Source organism: Trachemys scripta, chromosome 3 (genome assembly GCF_013100865.1).
Source record: "Trachemys scripta elegans isolate TJP31775 chromosome 3, CAS_Tse_1.0, whole genome shotgun sequence".
NCBI lineage: Eukaryota > Metazoa > Chordata > Testudines > Emydidae > Trachemys > Trachemys scripta.
In genome coordinates, this window is record NC_048300.1 from 101,788,548 (window position 1) to 101,807,059 (window position 18,512).

Consider the following 18,512-nt stretch of genomic DNA (forward strand, 5'->3'; position numbering starts at 1 on the left):
TTCCATATTTGGCAAGAAATCTGTATCTTCCATAATCAGCCAATTTAGAAATGAACGATTTCAGTGCAAACGAACCCAGGCTGCTGTTTCCCAGCAGGTGAGCTGTGCACAGCTTTGTAAATGTCATGCCTTTTCAGTATACTGATGTGGAAAAGTGTAAACAAATAATACCTACCACTACCACTGTTAGTATCCTGGGAGCAGGAATAGGAAGAAGGGGAAGTTGTGTGCTTCAAGAAGCCAGTACAATGGGAAAAAATCATCTGTAGTTGGAGCCTGACTTCCCACCCCACCCCCTAAAGCACCAAATTTCCAAAACTCCCTTTTAACAGAAATACAAATGCGTCCTCTAGCTTGAAAGAGAGCTTCCATCAAAACAGCATTTTAGCTGCAGTCAGCACAAATAGTGCTTTGAACCACTTTTCACAAGGATCTTCACCTGTATATTTGTTTGCTCATTTGGCTGGTCAATTCATTTCCCCCCCACCCTTAATTTTCTGAATCCTGATTTTTCTGAAAAATGTAGGCAATTGCCCCAGATCTTTGGATAATCAGGATTCCACATAGTGTTTTCTCCGTCTAGATGCCGTTGTTTCCCCTCCATCTGATCACTCCACTGTACAACAGCTTCATTTAAAAGAAAAATATTGTCTGTGCCCTGTTTGTCGGAATAATTTCCTTGAAAGAGAAGGCGAGCTTCTTAACTGAATATCTCTGTCACTTGTCATACTGGAGCAGCCCCTGGTGATTGCCTGATGACAGCTGAGACCTAGTGACAGTTATTGATTCTGACAGTATCAAGCAACCAGAGGAAAAGTAGGTTACTGGAGCTTATCACCACATACAAAGGGCAAATCTGTGCTTCAAATATGTCCCTTGGCACATGAACCAAGGAGAGAGAGAGACCTCTGGATGGAAATAATGTTACTCACCATCAAACAGATTCTGACTACCCCATTGAAACAAACACACACTACTTTTCCTTTCTGTTCTATTGTACTGTAACAATACAGGTTAACACCACATACAGTTCAGGGTCATTTGTCATTTTCATTAGAAACTCATTATACCACAGCTATATTTTTTTTTAATCAAATTGGGCTGAAACATGGAATACAAGCTGCTATTCCTTATGTGATAGTGTTTGTTAGTTTTTCTCCATTGCTTAACTCATGCAGTTTTGTTAAAAGCTTCAGTGGTGGAAAAAAATCTGTTGAGGGTTGAGATTTTTTAAAGCAATTTAGACCTCAGTTCTCTGTTTGAAGTGATTGCCATTGGCTTCAGTGGAGCATAGCCACAAGGATCTGCCCATGGAGCTTTGTGCAAGATTGGGTCCCTAAACTATGCTTAGGCTTTGTCTACACTAAAGGGAAAAGTCGATCTAAGTTACGCAATTTGAGTTACGTGAATAGTGTAACTCAAATTGACGTAGCTTAGATCTAATTACCTCGGAGCCCACACTACGTGACGTTGACACTAAACTGGGAGGAGTGGTAGATATGCTGGAGGGTAGGGATAGGATACAGAAGGACCTAGACAAATTAGAGGATTGGGCCAAAAGAAACCTGATGAGGTTCAACAAGGACAAGTGCAGAGTCCTGCACTTAGGACGGAAGAATCCCATTCACTCTTACAGACTAGGGACCGAATGACTAGGCAGCAGTTCTACAGAAAAGGACGTAGGGGTTACAGTGGATGAGAAGCTGGATATGAGTCAACAGTGTGCCCTTGTTGCCAAGAAGGCTAACGGCATTTTGGGCTGTATAAGTAGGGGCATTGCCAGCAGATTGAGGGACGTGATCATTCCCCTCTATTCAACATTGGTGAGGCCTCATCTGGAGTACTGTGTCCAGTTTTGGGCCCCACACTACCAGAAGGATGTGGAAAAATTGGAAAGAGTCCAGCGGAGGGCAACAAAAATGATTAGGGGGCTGGAGCACATGACTTATGAGGAGAGGCTGAGGGAACTGGGATTGTTTAGTCTGCAGAAGAGAAGAATGAGGGGGCATTTGATAGCTGCTTTCAACTACCTGAAAGGGGGTTCCAAAGAGGATGGATCTAGACTGTTCTCAGTGGTATCAGATGACAGAACAAGGAGTAATGGTCTCAAGTTGCAGTGGGGGAGGTTTAGGTTAGATATTAGGGAAAACTTTTTCACTAGGAGGGTGGTGAAGCACTGGATTGGGTTACCTAGGAAGGTGGTGGAATCTCCTTCCTTAGAGGTTTTTAAGATCAGGCTTGACAAAGCCCTGTCTGGGATGATTTAGTTGGGAATTGGTCCTGCTTTGAGCAAGGGGTTGGACTAGATGACCTCCTGAGGTCCCTTCCAACCTTGATATTCTATGATTGTATGACTCCCCTTACTCTTCTTGATCAGGTGGAGTACAGGAGTCAACAGGAGAGCGATCAGCAGTTTATTTAGCGGGTCTTCATGAGACCCGATAAATCGACCGCCGATCCTCCGGTAAGGGTAGACAAGCCCATAATGAACTTATTAAGACTGTTGGTTTTTGGCCCCTCTAAAATATGAATGGAAGTGTCCATAGATCAGATAATACACCAGGATCATCAATATAGTATTCAATAGAGAAATATAAAGAAAATCCTACACTTCAAAGCATATTCCCATATCATGCAAATACAGTATTATTAGTGTCATTTATCATTTCCATCAAGAGGCCCTAGCCGCATTGTACTAGGCACTGTACAAACAAATCATAAAAAGGTAGCCCCCGCCCCCGAAGGGCGTACAATCTAAGTGGTGGTGGTGATGGGGAATCGGATACAACAAACAGTGGGAGTACAACATGACAGTGAGATGATTGTGATCCATGTATTAAGCAATGGTTACAGCACAACAGCTGCCTACACCATTTTTATACTACTGTACTTTTTAAGAGTACAATTTTTTAAATCTCTGTTAAAATATATATATATATATATATATATATATATATATTGTACAGACATCTCCCCAAATCCATATATAAATATATGTTGTGCAGACATCTCCCCAAATCCTCAGCGCCTGGCCCATAAGTAGTGGCTGCAAAGCGCCTACAGAGGGTCACAGATTCCACCTCCATATATGACAGTCAAGCTATGAGGAATGAATGACAGCAGTGGGAGGCAGTGATCGGATAACTCATTGAAGAGCGAGTTTTTGATAATGCCTCCCTGCTAAGGCATTGTTCTTACCTGGCAGAATGACAAAGGGACTGAATGGGTAACTTCACCTAGCACACCATCCCAGGTTGATGATCCGGAAACACAGATGTCAGTAGAGATGTAAGATGGAGGGTCTTGGAGCATGGTAGTCAGAGAGAGGAAGGCCCACCAACATCACAGCTTCTCCTAACACTTACGTTCCTCCCCTCTCCACCACCCATCACCCCAGAATTTGGCTCATGTAGTATAACAAATGATAGTACCACTAAACAAATGTCACTCAGCCGAAAGCCTTTTTTTGGCACAGTAATTTTGGGTAGTGAAAATACTATGCAAGCTTTGTTGTTCCCCACCCACCTCCCCACAAATAGCAGCATGGATGGTCCTTTAGTAAGGAATGACTTTATAAGGTATGCAAATTCTATGATAGTGTGGTAATAATTAGATTTTCTAGTAAAATTCAATGGTGGTTAACTTAATAGTTTTTGTTCCTTGGTATTATCAATGTATACCCTTTTCCTCATCACTGAGGTGGATCAGGGTTTCTCTCCTGTGCTTTATTTTAGTTCTTTGCTTCACTGAGCTGCATAAAAAACTGCCTCTTCATAACAGGCTTTTTGCTAAAACTGTGCACATCAAAACTAGGTAAACAGATGCTCAGTTCTGATGTCCCTTGCTAGCACATTGCTGAGAGAGGCATACAAGGAGGCGAACATGGAAGTTAACAACTGCAAAATGGAATGGAGTTAATAAATAACTTTATCATTTGCCATTCTTAAGATCATTTCTCATGCTACTTTAACATATACATATGCAGGTTTGTTGGATAAATAACAAGTTTTCATTAAAAAAAAAATAGATCATACTTTTTATGGGCAGGCTGTGATATCCTTACTCTTGTTGAGTAGTATCTCGCTCCACGAGTAGTCCTGCTGGCTGCAATGAGACTGCTTGCAATGTCAAATACTGTTCATTGTCAGTAAGGTTATCACAATTTGGCTTGACATTTTTTTCTTATAAGAAATTCATACTGTTGTATACATTTCTTTTTGTAGTGTTCAGTCCCTTCCCCAGAGGAGGAAAAGCTTATTAGCATCAAGAGAACTAGAACACCAGTTTCAAATGAATGTTCTGATATCAACACCCAAACTAACTGGACCAAGTCACTTCCATTGCCAACACCAGAGGAGAAAATGCGACAGCAAGCACAAGCGGTCCAAACAGATGTGGTTCCTATTAATGTAACTGGTAGGCTTTTCATTTCAGTGGTGTTTAGCATGCCTGTGGGCGGGGGGGCAAAAGATGCACCCTAGTCAATGTTGTTTCTTTATTTGTTACCTGAAGCATATGATTTAATAATATGCTGAAATAAATACTAGTTACTGCACCTTTATTTCAAAACAGTGGTTTGTGAACCCTAGTCAGACACTTAATTTAATGAAGGAAACCAACAGCACGGTCTTGAAACAGAATAAAAATTGATGAGATCTAATGGGAAAATTTATATCAATTACATTTTGCAATGGACTACAATGAAAATTTGTAATGGAAAATCATCTGCTTTAGTACTGGCAATGATTTTCAGGATTTTATCTTAAGAATTTATGGAAGGGAAATTATCAAAAGATTTCTGTCCCCCAAAGCGGGAGAGTTTCAAAATTTGGAATATATATCTAACCATTTATTATTGATGGCAAGAGGCTTACAGGGAAAGAATATGGGTGAGGATATAAAAAGAGTTGTTGGGCTGCTTATATTTATGGCTCTTGGGAGGAAATTTCCTTTTGTATATATGTATTCCATACTTCCATAGTATCAGTAATATCTTGACCCTAAATGTAAAAAATGTTGTGGGTGATTTTAGCCACATAGCTCCCATTTAAGACTATGGAAGTTACACTGCTGAAAACCAGTTAGACCCAGAAAATTTTTTGGTGTATCCCAAATTAGAACTTTCATGAAAGATTAAATCGTCACTTAATTCTTCCTTGTGTCTGAATATTATAAAGATTGTATATTATAGGTTGTTCAGGATATGTGTGTTTATGTTTAGATGCCAGAAACAGGAAGATATTCAGTATCTGACTTATTTCAAACCTCACATGGCTTCCATTTGACTTCAAGCTTACCATTATATTGTAATCAACAGCATGTGATATTTGATTTTGTTTAATAATTTATTAAGATGAGGCGTTCACCTCTCCTGTTTGATTACTAATAACTATTTAATACACATACTTTTTTATTAATATAGTTTTGTGAAAGAACTGCATAGAATTAATGCTGAATGTTTCCATTGGTGAAATTTTACAATGCTATACAACTTCAGGCCAATAATGAACACTACAAAGAAATCTGCAAATCAAGAGAAAATGTCTTGGACATTAAAAGAAGACACCAGAAAATAATGAAATGTTTTTAATTAACAGCATAAACAAATACAACACTAAAGTATTGCAGACCAGTTGGCATTATCTTGGAAATATAGGATACACAGGTGCAGAAGGAGGTGTTATGGGAACAATGGATTATCTGCCGTAATCAATAAGTCTGAGCATGGCTTAGATATTGTGACAGCAGGAGCACAAGATACTTATAAATTAAGTAATCTGCAGTTCACAGTAATGACCTCTGTGTACTGCAAATGTACAGTGGAGACAAACAGATGGAAAGAAGGGGATGGGGGGGAGGGACTAAAAAGATAAGAGATCAAGTAACTGCCAGGGGTTTAATTTAGCTATACAGTATGGAAATGTTAATGAATCTGTATAAATTGTCCTTGTAATTTCATCAAGTTGTGTAACAAACCTTGCTTTCTTTGAAGTGCTTGTTTTGCACTCTATTCCTTTTATATAAGTGATAGTAAGGCGCTATGAAAGTGATTAGAGGAAAGCAAAATTACTGTTAGGTATGTAAACTACTCTACATGAACCATAAGGTTTCCTGGTCTCTGAAATTATTACTGTGCTACTTAAAAAATAATGAATTGAGTGCTGTAATGAAGGGGATCTATCCTTTGTTGCAGTCTAATACAGGTTTCAAAAAATTCATTCTTCCCCCAGCGTAACGTTGTTCTATACATTTCCTATGTTAAATTTACTTATATGGGGGAGGGGAAAAATGCAGAATGAAAAATTTGTTCTGTGCCACTCTTTAAGCCATGCTGTGCAACATACATAGCAGCTTTTGTTTCTTTGCTTGTAATTTTTTAATAACTTGTGATTTTTATGTTGTTTGCACAGAAGTGGGACAGAAATCCCTATTCATTACTATTTGACTGAAATAAAATATTAACCCAAGAAGTGGCTTTTGGAAATTGAAAGCATTTCTGAAAGTGCATTAATAATGAATAAGCTACAAGGCCTCTTACTGGGGTGTGCACCACATGGCGGTGTTCTGGCAGTTTAGATCTTCAGTAGGACAGATTGCAATTAACACATTAGTATTACAAATCTGGTGGCTGGTCGGAAGATGCATGGTTACTGCATTAGGCTGACAAACTGCTGACTAGACATCCAGGTTTGGAAATGGATTCTGTCTTTAGGATAAACAGGGGCTGAGCTTGTTCCGCAAGTGATTTTGCTCCATTTTTTAGTGATGGGGTGGTGGCCAGCAAGTGCTTTTACAGCACGTTCTACATTTTAATCAAGAGACATATAGTAGTGTCTTGCTGCAGTGGGTTTTCTAGGACTATTTTCCAGCTATAAAAGTATCTGGTGGTGATGGGTAGGATAAGCAAGGGTGAAAATGAAGAGCAAGGGTCTGATTCTGCAAAGCAGCTAAGCATGCACTTAGACCCTGTTGACCTTGTGTCCCATGAATTAACAAGTAAGACACATAGACTTCAGTGAGGCCGTCGAAGGACATTTATTATAAACCCTTAAAAACAAAAATGAATATTTTTAGATTTTTTATTAGACCCTGATAAATACGTATTTTAGCCTCAAATAGTGGTTAAAATAAGACTGAAACATCATGATTTGATTAGTTTAACTTAGGTCTTGTCTACACTATAGGGGAAATTCGGTCTAAGCTATGTAATTTGAGTTACGTGAATAGCGTAACTCAAATCGATTTAGCTTAGATCTACATACCGTGGGGTCCACACTACGCAATGTCAATGGGAGACGCTCTGCTGTTGACTCCCCCTACTCTTCTCGATCTGGTGGAGTACAGGAGTTGACAGGAGAGCGATCTGTGGTCGATGCATCGATCGCCGCTCGTCGATCCCCCAGTAAGTGTAGACAAGCCCTTGATTTGTTAATGCGGCCTCTTTGTCTTAACATTCTTCATTGTCCTTAACATTTTTCATCCATACAAATCAATATAAATTAGGGCCTTTTCTTACTGCCTTTACTCACATGAGTAGTCCCAATTAAACCAAAGACTGATTGCATGAGTAATGGTTGTGGGATTGGATCCATAAATAACATAGTGACTTTCACGTGTTGCATAATCCATGCTGCAAAGTCAAAGGCAGAATATGGCAAATGAGGATGGAGTGGCAGTGTTAATCAACAGAGGATTTCCTTGTTTGAATTATTTTAAATTACAATTAAAATTTTATTTTTTTCTGGAGGATTTGTGATTATATTTTTTTTTGGTCTTTTTGTTTTGCATTCTAATTTCCTCAGAACCCACTGTCTTGTGTGCGATTGTTTTTGTTTTTTAAATGGAAGACGAAATTTTTGAAGAAACAAAAAAAAAACCTTCTATTGATAGGTCCAAACAGCTGGATGGAACTATCATAATGTGCGTAGAAGTGTTAGTTGTTAATCTGAAGGCTGGATTAACAAATGATCCTGAACCTTCAAGCAATAAGGGTCCCAGCATCTCATAACATTTTAGGGTATGTCTATGAATATGTCTGGAATAAAAGACCCATAGTATAGCCACGGCTGGCATAGGCGCTGAGTTTCTAATCTGTCTGGGGGTGCCCCCCCCAGCTCCACCCAGGCCCAGCCCCCACTCCACCCCATCCTGCCTTTTCCCCGCCCAGTTCCAGCCTGTCCCCCGAGCGCGCTGCGCTCTCGCTCCTCCTCCCCAGCACCTCCTGACGCTGCGAAACAGTTGATCTGTGGCAGGCAGTAAGTGCTGGAAGGGAGGGGGAGGCGCTGATCGGCAGGGCCCGCCAGCGGGCAGAAGGAACTGGGGGAAGGGAGAGGTTTTGGTAGGGAGGCTGCCGCAGCCACCATGTAGTCAGCGCCTATGACGGCTGGCCTGGGTCAGCTGACTCAGGCTCATAAGGCTCCGGTTGCGGGGCTGTAAAATTACTGTGTAGATGTTCGGGCTCAGGCTGGAGCCTGGGCTCTGGGACCTACCCCCCTGACAGGGTCCCAGAGCTTGGGCTCCAGCCTGAGCCCGAACGTCTATACAGGATTTTTGCAGCCCCAGCCCGCTGACCCAGGGCAGCCCCAGGTGTGTGTTTGCTGTGTAGACATACCTGCAGGGTATGTCTGCACTCCAGTCAGGACATGTGATTGCCATACATGAGCTAGCTTGCTAAAAATAGCAGTGTTACCATGATGGCATGAGCTAGCCACTCAACAAGCCTGCCTAGGACTTGTGTATGTCCTTGAGTGGCTAATCCATTTTTAATGCTATTTTTAATGAGGTAGCTTGGGTATGGCTATATGTGCTACTATAACACCACCTGATAGCAGTGTAGACATACTATTAGAGTAGTAGTACTGTCCTCTAAAAGTAGACATTCTGCCACAATGTTTTGGGGCCTCTCTATCATAGATCCTGGGGGAATGCCCCGTACTTTAAATATGACCGTATTTAAAGACATATTTAAATAAATCCCCGCCCCCACTTAAATATGGTCTTACTTTAATTAGTAGAACACTGAAAATTGAGATGACATTGATGCACTGTTACAGTTGCAAAGATTTTGGTTAGCAAGAATGCTATGCATCGGGACACAACGATCCATTAACATTAGTCATAACCTTTGTATATGATGAATGGAACTGCTACAATTATTAGTCCTGTGTTTTCAGGTGTCTGCACACAATCTTTTGAAATGTAAAGTGTTGTAGAAATTATGGTATTTTCAGCGCTACCTGTATGACACACAATGATGTGAAGGAAACCAGGAGAACGATGTATGAGAAGTACGTTAGCTACTGTGTATGTGCAGTAGTCACTTTTCAGAGGTTCCAAATTTGGCCATTGATTTTTTTAAACTACTAAAGAAAAACTTAGAAGGCAGAAAGAGAATACACATGCTCAAGTGTGTACAGCCTCTCAGTTTTTAAAACAAAATTATTCGTGGGTTTTTTAAATTAAAAAAAAAAAAGTTTGAGCACTGTGATCTAATTTTAGGGGGGGAAATTAACTTGGCTGATAATTCAGAAATTAACTTGGTTTGATCTTAGTGGGAATTAAAATGGCCAAGTTGTGAACCCCTAAAAAGTGAGTTTCTAAAGAAAATCTGCTCAACCTTAACAGGAGGGGTGCTGCTGCTGCTGGGTCCCATTATGATACAGTATATGGTCACTATAAGGCTTTCTCCAGTAATGCACTCTGATAGACACGAGTTCTTCATTCTGTAGTAGTCCATTTATGAATGTTCCATTTATAAAGGTTTGATAATAACCAATATTACAGTTTATTAATACTTTTGGCCTATCACTTATGGAGATTGGGATTGAAATATAGCTGAGATCACAAGGAAAATTAGTTTGGTCTCACCCTGGTTACCATGGATATTTACCCACATCATGAAATAACTGTACAAATTGGATACCGTTGCTTTGGCAATGTTTGCTTGAGAATCAGAATCATAGAATATCAGGGTTGGAAGGGACCTCAGGATGTCATTTAGTCCAACCCCCTGCTCAAAGCAGGACCAATTCCCAACTAAATCATGCTCAGACTGAAAAAAAAATATTGCAGGTCAAGGTTTAGATGCATTGGTGGAGCTACATGAGGAAGCTAGCATTAGTCCTGCCATGACAATGTCTGTTCCTAAGTGAACAGTATTAGTCTTTCATTTTCAAGGAGCAATCAAATTTGCCATTCTCCACCACCACCACCACCACCACAACCAAAAAAAAAACAAAAAAACACACAGAGGGCCAGATTCAAACCTGATGACTTTAGTGGAATGGCACATGCTTCAGTCAGATTTGAACTAGGGCTAAGGAGTCAAAATATCATACACCATGCACCTTTCTATAATGTATATGTTCCTCAAGCCTTATGGTGACGATATGCTGTATCTTTTCCTTCAATGTATACCCTCACTGTAGGACTGAGCTAACATCATTTATTAATGCCTTTTTTTCATTTCTACAATGAGCTAGTGGAAGAAAGTGCATGATGTCAGCGTGCTTGAAAGTAATGTTGCTTTGCTTGTTCTACTACACATTAGGGGAGAATTTCGACCGCCAAGCCAGCATTCGGCGGTCTCTAATTTACACAGACACTGTGGTAAGACGGCCGAAGAAAGTCAAAAGGAGAAAGACTATTACAGGAGTCCCTGACAACATTCAAAAGGAGCTAGGTATGGCTCATCAGAACTGTATTCCGTCACTATTCATCTTCACTGCTTCCCATTACTTGACTAATAACATTTACCAGTGCTCATGAAGCCAATACAGTCTGATAGCCTATTAAAGTTCCAAATAAATGTGTGCCCTATTGCAAAAGGCATGTTAATTCAAGCCAAATCATTTGTGCATCTGGAAATTAAAGCTCTTTGTTTGCTGATTTCAGTCAATTGAGGGGAACACATTATTTGAAAAAGTTGTGTACTGGGACAATAGAAATCTGCAGGGATGCAAAATCCATGCATTTAGAATCTTCCTACAGATTTTGCCCTGTGCTTCAGAATATAAGCAACCATTTAAATAAAAATGAAGTGTTTATGCATTTTACTTGTGAAGAATGCATTACCACTGTCAACCAATTAATGGTTGTCTTACTGGATCTGCTGCCTCACACTGAAACAAAACTACCCAAAGAGTCATCCACTTCCTCCAGTGTAGGTGAGACTTAATTGTGACCTCTTAAATGCCAGCATTGTTAATTATCTCATTGCTTGACGTAGACTAGACATCTAGTAGTAGATTAACTAGATGTTTAATGAGAACACTTCAATGTCCTGATGTTCAACTCTTTTGCATGTTCCAGAGGAACAATTTTCTAGCCAGTGGCTACTTAGGGTTGTGATCTTTTTCAGATTTAATAGGTTAGGGATATTTAAAGGTGGTGGAGCTCTGGGTTTTGGCAAACCCTTTTAAACTTTTTTTTAAAGGCTTATAAAACTAATCTGAGTAAACATATCTTTATTTTCCCAGTCATTTAAATCCATGCTTTTTCCTGTTTTAAAGAGAATTGAGTTTTCTAAATCATAATTTTTTAGCCAAAGGAACTCCAGTAATTTTATATTTAAAGTTATAAGAATTTCCAAAAAATGGAGGTAGTGCAAGCTGTGTGCCATACAGATGGTAATATCTCATGTGTTGATTCTTCCTTTAGATTTTCTCCCTCCTGCATTTTTTTCCCATTTTTTCCTCATTCTTCCATTTTTCCCCACTCTGTTTTTCAGTCTCCCAAGCAGAACACAAAACTCAGACTCAAATATCATAAGTAGGTTTGAAATTAGGCAAAGCAAGCTCACCTGTCCCAATTTCTGACATAAGAAGGGTCAGGCTTATAGAATACTTGAATGGGAGACCTATAGGGAAAACCCAGGTGCAGTACAAAGTGGTGCTGTAAATAGAGCTGTTCCATCAAAATCCATAATGAAACAATGTCCCAATATGGGAATCTCACCTTTCTTTTTGCTACCAAACAAGATTTACACAGCATAACACTGTATTGAATCTTCACATGGCAACTTTATATCACAACACCTTTTGATGTCGTGACGAAATGACATTGTTTTCTACTTATAATGAATTGAGATTCTTTTAATGTCCTGAATGCTAGGCTTGTAGGATGCAAACCAGACCTGGAAAAGTTGGATTTGTGAATTCTGAAATGAGTGGCAACCCAATTAGGAAGCACTGTGTGGAGGATGTGGTCTTTTGCATATCATGTAAAACCAAAACTCTGGATATTTGTGCACATTTTATGCATTTATTTTTACCATCTAAAATACTTGATTATCATTTACTAGCTGAAATAAATAGCAAATACAGATAGCATCTGTACTATGCAGAAATCTTCCACAAGTGTCTTAAACGAAGGTTGCCTTTTGCTGGTTCTACTTTTAAAAATGTTGAGACCACAGATTTTATGGGCCTGATTCTTTGTTCTTATGTTTCTGTGATGTGCTGAACACAGAAACAGAAGGGGCAGGAGTAAAAGGTGACTCTGAATCACCTTTCACTCCCTGCATTTTCTCAGGCTGTTTGGAAATTTGTTTGGCCTCTCGCTTAAGCTACAGTAACCTCTGGGCTGCTAATCTATGCTCTGGCTGCAACAGCTTCTTATGGACTATCTGCTATGTCAGGATAGGCAGAGCACAGCCACAGCCCTTGTGTTGGGACCTGTTATATTAGCTTCACAGAACCATTGTGGCAGTTCTGCACCACATAGGGAGCAAATTTATGCTAGGAGGATTCCCTAGGAGCCATTGTTGCCCCCTTAATGCCTAGCACGTATGCAATTTTAACAGTAAATATCAAAACACTTTTTTCAAAGTAGGTCAGTATCATTATCCCCATTTTACAGATGGGGAAACTGTAGCACAGAGAGGTGAAGTAACTTGCCCAAGGTCACCCAGCAGTGAGAGCTGAGAAAAGAACCCAGGTCTCCTGAGGGTCATTTTGGTGCTCTGTCCATTAGGCCACACTGCTTCCTTGCAATATATGCATGTAATCCATTCTGTTTCCCTAACCCTGTCTCAAAGCAAACAACTTCTTGTTAAACATACCACAGCTCATTTTGTTGGAACATGGACCCAGATCAAATCCAAATCAAGCAATTACATTGTGCCTATCTACATTTTCCCTGTGGTTTCAATTGAATAAATGCCTCTTTATGTCTTCCCTAAAGCATTGCTGTAAATGGCCATAATGTTTATACAAAAACTGAAATCTCTGGACACATCAAAGTTGCCATGCACAGGCTAAATAATCAACCCATAGCAGACTTGTTACATCTTTTTTGTTCTTCAAAAGGAAACAGAAATATGAGAGAACCTCAAATCTCTTACCAAAGTGGACTATTTTTGTTGTTATGGAGTTGGAAAAGACTCTATAAGGCTGAAATGTTGGGGTTTTCCCCGTTTCTCTGTTTCCTTTTGACGAATAAAGACAAAATATAGCAAAAGTCTTTGTCAGATGTATATGAACACAGCAGTTTTGATGTACATAGTGACTTTGATGCCATTGGAGTTTAATCAGATATTCTAAAAGGGAACACTAATTGCACCCATGAAGATCCCAATGAAAAATATCTTTAAATATTCATATTTTAGCATACTTTGAAGTGTTGCCCTTTTGCCATTTCAATGATGAGCAAAATGATCCTTGTACATAGTCTGTAAAGCACTTGGAGATCCTTCTGCATGAAAAGTGCTCTATAAATGTAATATCTCATGATGGCCCTTCACTTCTCCAGTAAAGTAGTTGTTCTCATATCCACACTGGCCAGATTCAGAGTATTAGACCCCTAACAATTTAGAGATACCACCTAGATACTGCAAAGTGACTAACTTTATATATGTTAAACAATACTGTTGCTGAACAGTAGCATCTCTTAAAACTATTTAACAAAAAGGGGGGGAAATGGGTGTTAAATTTCTACAGACACTAACATACTCTTGATTATTTTTACATAGCTCTAAATTATCTGCATCAACTACATAGAAACCATAAAATTTAGCCTCGGTGGGGCAGAATTTGAATAAGAGTAAAGAAAAAGCAAGAAAAGTCAGAGACTAATGCTCCAAATGTGTGTACCTGTATGACTTAGCATGGCTTGTCTACACGTACAGCGCTGCAGCGGCATCGCTGTAGCCCTTAGTGAAGACGCTGCCTACACCGACAGGAGAGCTTCTCTTGTCAGCGTAGGTAATCCACCTCCCCAAGAGGTGGCAGCTATGTTGACGGGAGAAGCCTTCCCATGACATAGCGCTGTCTACACCAGGAGTTAAGGCGGTATAACTGCATCACTCGGGGTATGGCCTTTCCACACCCATGAGTGACGTAGTTATATTGACATACGTTTGTAGTGTAGACCAGGGAAAACTTCTCTCTTCTGGATGTGGCATTACTAAAGCAGCTACTTTCCATCACCATTTCCTTTATCACATTCTAACTCTTCTCTGGATGTCAGGATGTACCTTTTCTGGAACTGGTGAATCTGGGTTTCACCTGTCAGAAAGTAAGACAATTCCCCTCTTTCTCTTACAGAAGGGCACGTACGTATCAGGGAGAATCTACTGGAAGCCTCCCCGTTTTCAGTCCTTTGTAAAATTCACCTTCCTTTTCCTGTACCTCTAGGCTGTGGACTGGACCAAAGACACCAACTTTTTTTCACATTTTTACAGTACTACTTCACTTACTGTGTGCTGACTCTGTACTGACTCCTTTATCAGGGATCTAGCCTAACCTGATCCAATGCTGCCTTTACCAAGACTTGAAGCTGTCTTGCTTGCGGATAAGCTTTCCCCATAAACCTGCACCAAAGCAGTTCCAATGGGTTACGTCTTTCAATTATTCCAGGCTCTAGGTCTCCTATGCTCCCTCCCTATATCTCTGCACCAGTCCTATAGCAGGAACCACATCTAATCCTCCATTATTGGAAGCAAAGCAGGTCGGTCTTCGTCTCAACAAGGATAGGTTCAGTAGAGGAAATTGCTTTAGAGTTTCTTTCCTTGCTTGTTTCTCTCCCGGGTCCCCCCTTTTGTCTGGCTCCACACACATTCTGATTCTTCGCCTCTTAACAGCCTGGCAGCTAGCCTCTGCCCTCTTTTCTGGTCCTGGGGGCGGGGAGGAGTGGGGGAACTGGAACCCTTTAAGCATACCATTCTGTCCATTACTGCTGTTCTCACATTACATCTTCAGTAACAGCGTTCACAAGTCTTTTTAACATAAGGTCCAATTGAATGTCCTGGGGTTTTATTCACAATAACCTCCCCCCCCCCCCCCCCACACACACACACTTTTTTGTAAAGGAAGTTGTTTTAAGGGCCAGAATTGAGATCAGATGCTTTTCTTTGGCTCCTGTCTCTAGCATCTGCTTCCTGATAGGTCCCCAAACACCAAATTTGTTTGTGACAACATATCAGTGATCAGGATGGATGTCTGACAGCTGAATCCAGAATAGTCACTCGGCACCTGCTTTCTGGTAGGACAGATCACATCACTTGGTTGTCATCAACCATCCGTAAATGTTCCAACTGTCACTTCTTAACTTCTTATAGTTGGAACTCTTTCTTCTAATCAACAGCTGAGAGGAAACAATTCCTGTGAAGTCCCATGTAATCATCTCAGAAAACTTTGAGCAGCTATGACCCCAAATGATACTAGGCTTTAAGAAGTAAATCCATAGGTGTTTTGTTTCCTGGTGGATTCAACTAACTCCACCAAGTTCCTGAGCCCAAGTAATTGCTGTATATTTATAGAAATATTTTTGGTTTGCACCTGATCGCCTGCCTTCTCAGCTAGAACTCCAGATAACTCTAGGTTCTACAGACGTGTATAGATTCCCTGCCAGTGTCAGGCAACTCAAGCCATGGGATTTCAAATCCTGGTGGTCTCTCAGTCTCTCTCTATATACATATCCCACATAGTCCTCGGAGAGGATATTATTTCCTTTAGGGTCATTGGGCATTTGTGCTGTTCACTGGTGGTACTTCTAAGGCTGCAGCTTCTGAATGTCATTGAGATACTTGGCTTTGGGTTTAATCCATTGCACTTCTATAGTACCATTCATCTGAGGGTCACAAAGAGCATTCCAAACACTAATGAATTCACAGTTAATCACAACACTCTTAGGAGGCAACTAAGTATTATCCCTATTTTGCAGATGGGGCAAGTGAAGCACAGAGAGGTTAAGGATAATGACCATGCCCAAGGTCAAATGTTGAATCAGTGGCATAGCAAGGAACAGAACCAAAGCCATCTTGATTCCCCGTCCGGTAGACAGTCATCCACTAAACGTTCATATTTTCAAGAAGCAGTGATCTTTACAAGGATCCAACACTTTTTAGCTGACAGTTCTGTGGAGTACTGTAGGATTTTGTGGGATTTTTTTTCCCCCTATCAAATGTCACAGATGCTTTATGGAGCACCCAGTGCAAATTCATGTACTTGTAAGTTGATTTTTGTTGTGTAGATATTATCTATTTGTGCAAGTGCTAGGGGAAAACATAGAGGAGGAAGTGACTCAAGCTGCTTACATGTGATAACAGGGATAGTGCTAGCACTGCACATGCACCATTCCTTTACCCAGCTTACCACCTTTGGAGAAGGCCTAGTAGTAGGGCATGAGTTGGGCTAAGTTCATGAACATGTCTGAAGCATAAGTGAGAAGTGCACGTGCTAGAAATAATCATATAGCCAGACACAGAAGGTTTGGAAAGAGAGATTGCTTATATATTGGTTGAAACAAACACAATATTTTGTAACAACAATACGACTCCTTTTTCTCTTGTGCATCCCTTCCATTTACACCCTGTTTTACCTCAGCGTAAAACCCCGCCTTGTGATGATCCTCAATTAATTGTTGCTGCTCTTTGTCAGAGTAATCACTGCAGAGTAGCATGAGGCTCTCTCTTCCAGCTGCATTTCATCCAACCCTAGGGACTTAAAGGCAAACTCTTTTCTCAGATCTGCATGATTAATCTACAGTGGCTAGATGGAGTAGCCACTAAAGTCGGGTATACTGATCTCTGTCATGTGACAGGTATTTTAAACCTGTCCCAGCTCAACTGAGTCTCTATCCAGCACTTCTGATTGGAACCCCTATAAATATATGAGCCCATCTTGACTCAGATATTCAGTTTTCTCTATTTGCTCTTAAATTGTGCCCTAATTGAGCTGCCTGTTCAATAGTCCCAGTAATTCCCAGCCTGGCAACTGTTTGATGGGTAAGATGCTGCGTCCAGGTGTCTCACGTGGTAGTGCACAGCACTAATCAGCAAGCCACTGTGCTAGACACCACCATTTTAAAACTCCAAGCAGAATGATGATTATTCTCAACCACATTTGTGCAACATCTGTAGCTCAATTTTCATTTCTGTAAAAAAAAAATTGCTGATGTCTGCTTAAACACCTCTGCAACCAAATGGGCTTTTAGCTGATACGTGGTATCCTTTCAAAGCTCAAATTCTCTTCCAGCATTTGGTGTTGTGGCAGACATAACTTCAACCTGTTATTAGATTAGAGGTTTCTAAATTTAATATTCATTAATGGTTTGAGGTTTTCCTCAGAAACTGCTGCTGAACAATACACATTCCACCAGCTGTAGCAACAAAGGCAATTCAGGTTAAGAATTTTTGGAGAGCCTTCAGAAGAGTGTGTAAGAGACTATCTGGCATTCGATGAGGAATTCCAAACAACCTGGGAAACAATAAAAAAACAAAATTCCCTCCAAAATTCTACCAAGCTGGGGTTAACCCACAGCATTTTAAGAGAGGCGCAGTGCGTTCCCACAGATTTCCCTGTAGATTTTTGTTGTCCCTTTACAAGAAATGGAACTGGAAACAGGTACATAATTGTGCAATTAGATAGGGCTCACAACTTCCATTGATTTTAAAGGGAGTTGTGCACTCATCTGAGGACAGAAATAGACCAATGCAATTTCACAATTTGTCACTTAGTCCTTTTTAACAGAAATTTTTTAAAACCTCAAAGTTATGTTCTCTTTAAAAACAAAAACAAGACACTTTTCAGAATATATTACTTGAAACAATTAGCCTACAATTTAAGGCCCTTATCTATCAGCTATAGCTTTGTGAGTGGACCCTTGCACCTGCATAGAGTGCCGCTGATTTCACTGGGACTGTACACTGGTTGCCTGTTACAACTGTGCAGCCTCAGTGAAGTCATGGGGCTCTGCAAGGGATCTGCCTACATGGATCTGATTGCAATACTGGGGTCTAAAGTTTTACCTACCTTGAGTCAAATTTTGCACTCCTTGCATGTGCATAAGGACTGCTAGATTAGGCCCTAAATTGTCCTGACATTGTTTTGTTCCAATCAGCTTAAAATTTCCATGCATATTTACAGTAAATAAATTTGTCCCAGTTACTTGCACTCTAAATTTCTCAGCTTCTTGTCTTGGGTCAAAATCTTTGGTGTTGTCCTGCTTTGTGAATGGTACTATTATGCTGAATATTTAGTTTCCCTACGTGTAACATTTTAAACAAATGTGAA

The 18,512-nt window shown here is 40.3% G+C and overlaps 1 protein-coding gene across 13 annotated transcripts in view; it reads left to right on the forward strand.

Annotated features, from left to right (window-relative positions):
• The window catches only part of NHSL1 (NHS like 1), a 241,808-nt gene that overhangs the window by 209,834 nt on the left and 13,462 nt on the right, over positions 1 to 18,512 (forward strand). For 10 of the 13 annotated variants that reach the window (XM_034765556.1, XM_034765543.1, XM_034765544.1 and 7 more), the window contains 2 exons: positions 4,224 to 4,416; positions 10,550 to 10,681. In XM_034765556.1, the coding sequence (XP_034621447.1) occupies positions 4,224 to 4,416; positions 10,550 to 10,681 (325 nt within the window). The remainder of the gene's footprint in view (positions 1 to 4,223; positions 4,417 to 10,549; positions 10,682 to 18,512) is intronic. The other 3 variants (XM_034765549.1, XM_034765548.1, XM_034765554.1) reach the window with 1 other exon arrangement.